At 42.3% G+C, this 7281-nt stretch overlaps 1 protein-coding gene across 3 annotated transcripts in view; it reads right to left on the bottom strand.

Annotated features, from left to right (window-relative positions):
- Positions 1 to 7281, bottom strand: part of LOC122559523 (zinc finger protein 800-like) — a 116146-nt gene that overhangs the window by 42639 nt on the left and 66226 nt on the right. For all 3 annotated transcript variants that reach the window (XM_043709125.1, XM_043709124.1, XM_043709126.1), the window contains 2 exons: positions 4027 to 4098; positions 1991 to 2071 (listed from right to left, as the gene is read on the bottom strand). In XM_043709125.1, the coding sequence (XP_043565060.1) occupies positions 1991 to 2029 (39 nt within the window). In that variant the 5' untranslated portion in view covers positions 2030 to 2071; positions 4027 to 4098. The remainder of the gene's footprint in view (positions 1 to 1990; positions 2072 to 4026; positions 4099 to 7281) is intronic.

The raw sequence follows: 7281 nt of genomic DNA, 5'->3' as shown, positions 1-7281 counted from the left end.
GAGGAGGAAGTGCTGGATGTCTTGAAACACAAAGGTGGATAAATTCCCAGGACCTGATCAGGTGTACCCTAGAACTCTGTGGGATGCTAGAGAAGTGATTGCTGGGCCTCTTGCTGAGATATTGTTTCATCGATAGTCACAGGTGAGGTGCCGGAGAATGGAGGTTGGTTAATGTGGTGCCACTGTTTAAGAAGGAAGGGTGGTAAGGACAAGCCAGGGAACTATAGACCAGTGAGACTGGTCTCAGTGGTGGGCAAGTTGTTGGAGGAAATCCTGAGGGACAGGATGTACGTATATTTGGAAAGGCAAGGACTGATTAGGGATAGTCAACATGGCTTTGTGCATGGGAAATCAGGTCTCACAAACTTGATTGAGTTTTTTGAGAAAGTAACAAAGAGGATTGATGAGTGCAGAGTGGTAGATGTGATCTATATGCATTTCAGTAAGGCGTTCGACAAGGTTCCCCATGGAAGATTGATTAGCAAGGTTAGATCTCACAGAATACAGGGAGAACTAGCCATTTGGATACCGAACTGGCTCAAAGGTAGAAGACAGAAGACGGTGGCGGAGGGTAGTTTTTCAGACTGGAGGCCTGTGACCAGTAGAGTGCCACAAGGATCGGTGCTGGGGCCTCTACTTTTGTCATTTATATAAATGATTTGAATGCAAGCATAAGAGGTACAGTTAGTAAGTTTGCAGATGATACCAAATTGGAGATGTAGTGGACAGCGAAGAGGGTTACCTCAGATTGCAGCAGGATCTTGACCAGATGGGCCAATGGACTGAGAAGTGGCAGATGGAGATTAATTCAGATAAATGGGAGGTGCTGCAATTTGGGAAAGCAAATCTTAGCAGGACGTATACACTTAATGGTAAGGTCCTAGGGAGTGTTGCTGAACAAAGAGACCTTGGAGTGCAGGTTCATAGCTCCTTGAAAATCGAGTTGCAGGTAGATAGGATAGTGAAGAAGGCGTTTGGTATATTTTCCTTTATTGGTCAGAGTATGGAGTACAGGAATTGGGAGATCATGCTGTGTCTGTATAGGACATTGGTTAGGCCATTTGGGATATTGCGTGCAATTCTGGTCTCCTTCCTATTAGAAAGGCGTTGTGAAACTTGAAAGGGTACAGGAAAGATTTACAAGGGTGTTGCCAGGGTTGGAGGAATTGTATTGGGAGAGGCTGAACAGGCTTGGGCTGTTTTCCCTGGAGCGGAGGCTGAGGGGTGACCTTCTGGAGGTTTACAAAATAATGAGGGGCATGGATAGGGTAAATAGGCAAAGTCTCTTCCCTGGGGTGGGGGAGTCCAGAACGAGAGGGCATAGGTTTAGGGTGAGAGGGGAAAAGATATAAAAGAGACCTAAGGGGCAACTTTTTCACGCAGAGGGTGGTACGGGTATGGAATGAGCTGCCAGAGGAAGTGGTGGAGGCTGGTACAATTGCAACATTTAAGAGGCATCAGGATGGGTATATGAATAGGAAGGGTTTGGAGGGATATGGGCTGGGTGCTGGCAGGTGGGACTCGATTGGGTTGGGATATCTGGTCAGCATAGATGGGTTGGACCGAAGGGTTTGTTTCCATGCTGTACATCTCTATGACTCTATGAAGGAACAATAACCGGAATAAAGTATCCCCAAAGGGACAAAACAGCGGAGGATGATAAACCACTGAACAAAAGCACAAATCATAATTGCATCGTTTCATATTCTTTTTTTTTTCCTGTCCAAGGATGAAATTGTTCTACCTTACAATTACAAATGAAAAGTTGCATCGCGGATTATATGGAAGTTAAAAGCCCAGAAACAGGTCATTCAGCCAACTGGTTAGGTAAGTGCTCACTGTCTTGGCAAGCCTTTGTGAGAAAAGCAATTCCAGTCCCCAGAATACATGTTTCAGACACTGACACTTGGAGGTTTACTACAGCTCAGTGTAAAAAAAAAAATCCACTTCACAACATATGTCAATAGAAACCAACAAGTCTCACAATTACCTGATTTCGCTTCCGCAATGCAGCACTTGCTCTATCCATCGCCACAAGCCAACAAATTTAGTTCAACTTTCTACACGTGACCTGTAAAATAAGATCCAAAAGCTTTTACCGTGTACTGATTATAATTAACCTTTTAAATTCTTTTTAAACACTTCTTTTTTAAATAGTGTGAAAACGTGTTTGAGAAGCAAAAAGTAGGTTTACATAAAGGCTGGAGGTTTATTCTTGATTCATGACGATTCACCAACTGTGAACTGAGGTCAGTGTGTGAATAAGTTTCAAAGCAGTGATTCAGCTCGTGCTTTCATTGCAAAGAAAACAAACAAACATTTTGCCATCCTTCGTTGCCAGAAAGCTTGCATCAAGCGATGCTCCGCAGGGTTTGGTGCGGAGTCCCTGGTTGCTTGGAGTGTCCATTAAATGATCAAAACACAAAATGTATGGTACTTGTTTAGCAGATTCACAAAAAATTGGAGGTGTGGTAAACCGACAGGAAGAAAGCCTTAGACAACAGAACAACACAGACAGCCTTTTCAGATGGGCAGAAAAAAGTGGCAAATAAACTTTAATCCTGAAAAGCGAGAACTGATGCATTTAGGCAAGAAAATACGTAATGAATGGTAGGACCTCAGGAGGTACAGAGAATCAGACAAACCTTGGTGTGAATATCCGCACATCCTTGAAAGCAACAAGGACACAGATAAAAAGGGCATTAAGGGATATGATACTTAAAGCATCAAATACAAGACCATGGAACAGTACAAAGATGTTAGTTAGCCCACAGCTGGAGTACCATGCACAGCTTTAGTCACCCCATTATAGAAAATATGTGAGCGCACTGGAGAAGGGCACAGAGGAGGAGGAGATTTACCAGGATGTTGCCCTGGTTAAAGCAATTCAATAATGAGGAGAGAGATTAGAAAGACTGCAGTAATTTTCCTGAGAACAGAGAAGGCTGCTGTTGGAGGGCGCTGACTGAGACCTACAAAATTATGAAAAGCATAGATAGTGTAGATAGAGAGAAACATCTCCCCTTATTGGAGGGCTCAATAACTAAAAGCTATGGTGAGAGGCAGGAGAGGTTGAGGAGGGATTTACAGAATTATTTTTCAGTGTGGTGCATCTGAAACTCACTACCTGAAAAGGTGGTAGAGGCCGGAACAATTACAACATTAAGTAGCATTGAGATGAATACCTGAAGGATCTTGGCATACAAGGCTACAGGCCAAGTGCAGGAAAATGGGTTAGGAGCAGATAGGTGCTTAAATAGCTGGCATGGTCACAACGGGCAGAAGGTTCTCCTTCTGTGAGCAATTCTGAACTCTTGCTGTTGTCTCTCACAGACCTCACTGTCAACAGTGAACTATGAATATTCCCTGAAAAAGTCTTTCCAATTAACAAAAGACAGAAAGAGATAGAGAACCACTAACACATCCAACAGCTGTTTACGAGATGCTAGCAGTGAATGCTGCAGTCCCTCACAGAATGACAGTCTTCACTCCCTTCAATAGATGGTGACTGGTGTGTGGCACCGAGTATTGTAAGAGGGATAAACTGCAAGTGACTGGCGCAGTACCTCCTGGGCTGCAGCAGTCACACAGGCATGCACTTTCGGTGAGTCACTGGCCTTCTACAAAAATGCCACCAGTTGTCGACACTTCACAACAGCCAGAGATTCCCTCATGGTTCTTTCAATCAGCTGCAGAAACTTGGACAAAACAATAGCTGAACAAATTTCCTTCTGGTGCTTTCCTGCCTGTCAACACACTCAAGTCAGCTAACAGGATGTGACTGAGTTCCCATCTCTCCTCCACCACCCTTGCTCTAAAGAAAATGCCAGCACGCCCCAGAGGTGACGCTGAATCTTCATCTGGGAGTGTCACTTTCAAAGCACTCTGGGAAATACCACATCAAATCAAAAGGAAACTTCAGTGGGGAGAGGGGCAGAAATGTGGGCTATTCTTCAGATGAAAGCAGAATTTCTTAATGAAATAAATACAAATACAATAACCATATAAATAATAGTAATTACTTACCAAAGCAGATGGATTTTAGTTGCTGTGGAGCATTTATGTTTCACTGCAAATTCAACGGTGTTGCTTGTTCACCTGTTAAAAATAAAACAAAGTCGTGAATTAAAGCTGATGAGATGATTGATACATTCAAAAGAAATTTTACTGTAAATATTTACTTACACAACTTAAAATGCCCCCCCCATGTGAGACGAAAGGTAGGGGTTCATGTTATGTAGGTTCCTCTTTTGAGACGTTCCTCTCCAGCAGAGAAACATCTCCAAGGATGATGGGTTTAACATATCCCCTACAGCCCCACTAGATCCCATCCAGTTCACCTCCTACATCCAATTGTCTAGCCTGCCTCCCCACTGGTCCATCTTGCTCCGAAGCCAAGAGTTAGGATGGATTTCACAGGAGAGTTGCACTCAACTGCTGAAAGAAAACCACATGAGAACATGTCCACATGTGTACCAACCAACATGAGGGCAAAACTTTTATTAGATAGAAAATCAAAATACTGACCACAGAGGTTTTTTTCATTCACTCAAGGGTGTGGGCATCACTGGCTGGGCCAGCATTTATTGTCAGTCTCCAATAGCCCTGAACAAGATAGTGGTGAGCTGTCTTCTTGAACCACTGTAATCCATGTGTTGTAGATACACAAACTACATAGGCAGATCATACCAAAGTGCAGCAGGGTAGCAGATCAGAGTGCAGAGAGCGAGAGATCAGCATTAACATTTAAGAGGTCTTTTGAAAAAGTCTGATAACAGCAGGGAAGAAGCGGTTCACACATGTATTCGAACTTTTATATCTTCTACCCGATGGTCAGAGGGTGGAAGACAGTATAACTGGGGTGGGAGAAGTCTTTCATTAAGTTGGTTGTTTTTCCTGCTAGATGGCAGTGATCATGGGTTCGGATGATCACCGTTTTGGCAACTGTTTGGAGATCGTTGTCAACGCGGCCCGTCTTATTTGATCATCAACTGTATTTAATGTATCTGTAGATTATTCCGGGAAGGAGCTCCAATTTAGTTTTTCTGTCAAACTTTACAATCTAGTGACCCAGAAGACAAGCGGTTTGATTTTTTAGGTGTATTACTTTTGTATGCCTTTCACCATTACAAGCAACTTTAGAACAATCAACAAGCCAAAGTGAGAGGTCAAGTTACACACAGCGCTGAACTCAGGTGTGACCTGTCGATAGTTTGGGCAGGTTACAAACAGTCGCAAATAATTTAAATATTACAGCAGAATCACAGCTTTCCTTTAAAAGGAAGGCAAAATAAAAACCCATTGTTCATGAGACTTTCTGAACCAAGGTGAAAAATCTTCAGCTGACAAATAAATAGGGAAACTCCCCCCTAACACACAGCCCACCAAGTGAAATCAAATTGACATTGTAAAAGGACACAGAAGGTTCAATTCCCGCCTGTGTGTGTGGAGTTTGCACATTCTCCCAGTGTCTGCATGGGCTTCCTCCGGGTGCTCCGGTTTCCTCCCACAATCCAAAAATGTGCAGGTCAGGTGAATTGGCCATGCTAAATTGCCCGTAGTGTTAGGTGAAGGGGTAAATGTAGGGGAATGGATCTGGGTGGATTACGCTTTGGTGGGTCGGTGTGGACTTGTTGGGCTGAAGTAATCTAGTCTTACCTTAACTGGCATCAAAACCAACCTCTCCACAGTATATCAATCTCAGAAATTGATAACTGCAATACTTAAAATATCCACAAGAGAGAGCCATTTACTGCAAAGGTTTACTTTTCAGAAAATAGACTCCACGTAAACTACCAGAACGGAGTGAACAATAATTGCACATTCACAGTTGGAAAATAAACTCCTAAATATATTTCTCTAGAGGCCCATGAACTGCCACCAGCATAACCATACATTTGGGATTAAACTGGTCCTACTCTGAACAGCATTAACCTTTGTTCTATTTCACAGGCCACTTTACGACAATCAAATATTGCAGTCAGGTCGAGTGAAGATTGAAATTGTCAATTCTTTTCCCTTGTTCAACATTAACTTTAAAGTTCACTATCACAGCCCTGTGCTATCGTAAAGTGGCTGCTGAATGGATCACTGGCAAGATTTCAATTTAGTGTCTACTGGCAGAGAGATACTGCCTAATATAAAACTTATGCACATGACCTCCTGTATGCATTGACAACATAGAAAAATGCATGATTGAGACTGCATTGGGCTTATTCAATGCGCCAGTAAAATGGCAAAAGTGGAGCAGGATCACCAGCGCTTGGCAATGCAGAAATCAATATTTCCAACATTGCTCCCAAGCTGGTATTTGAGGAAGTGTAGATCTATTTTATCAAAAACTGTTCAATCACTGTTTGCTTTTTCAAACTTCATCATTTCTCAGCCAAACTGGTGTCATGCTCAATGAATGTTTCTCAAAAATAACTTGTTATAAATAACAATTACGACAAGAAAAGAACCAGAGGTAATATCTGGCATTATGACTGTAAACCCAGTCATAAATTTTGAAGTTTATAAACACTACCTGATTGGGGACTACATATGACTAGCCCGATCCCTGTGGCTGACTCAATGTTCCTGAGACAACTAGTAATGGACAATAAATAGTGTCTTGGCCATTAAGACAATTGCATTTGCGTCCCACCCACTGGGTGCAGTTAGAGACCTGCAGACTGAAGTGATAGAGATGAAAGAGAGAGAGAAAGAAAGAAAAATGAAAGACACACACACACACACACACACACACACACACACACACACAAAAGGTGAGCAGCACTGAAGTCAGAATAGACAGCAAAATGGAACTGGCTCAAGAGAGTTTGTAGTCTCCACAATGAGCCACAAACTCAGATACATGGTGACTCACACACAAGGTGACTCCCATAATATGAATCCGTGGTCTCCCGCGATCGAACAGCCAGTTTTTATTTTATGTGCTTATTTAATAAATCACCCTGCATATCATAAATTAAAACTGGAAATTATACCCTCTGAAGAATATAGTCCATAGGAATTAAGATTCTGTATATGTCAATTCCTTTCCTTAACTATGTTCAGAGTGCAAAATGCCAACTGGCAAAATCTGAGGGCCAGAAATTGCAAAAAACAAAATTCTCCATTATGGAACAGAGTTTCAGTCCAGCAATCACAAGACTGGTGTTCACTTCTACTTACAAATTAATAGTTCAAGCCTATTCAAGCCAGGAGAAGTAGGAATATCAATGAAGGAAATGAAAGGGCTGACAGTTACAGGAGGAGATTGAAGCAAGATAGAAGAGT

This window comes from Chiloscyllium plagiosum, chromosome 19, assembly GCF_004010195.1.
Source record: "Chiloscyllium plagiosum isolate BGI_BamShark_2017 chromosome 19, ASM401019v2, whole genome shotgun sequence".
NCBI lineage: Eukaryota > Metazoa > Chordata > Chondrichthyes > Orectolobiformes > Hemiscylliidae > Chiloscyllium > Chiloscyllium plagiosum.
The sequence above is the reverse complement of the archived record's forward strand: the minus strand, read 5'-3'. Positions and strand labels throughout refer to the sequence as shown.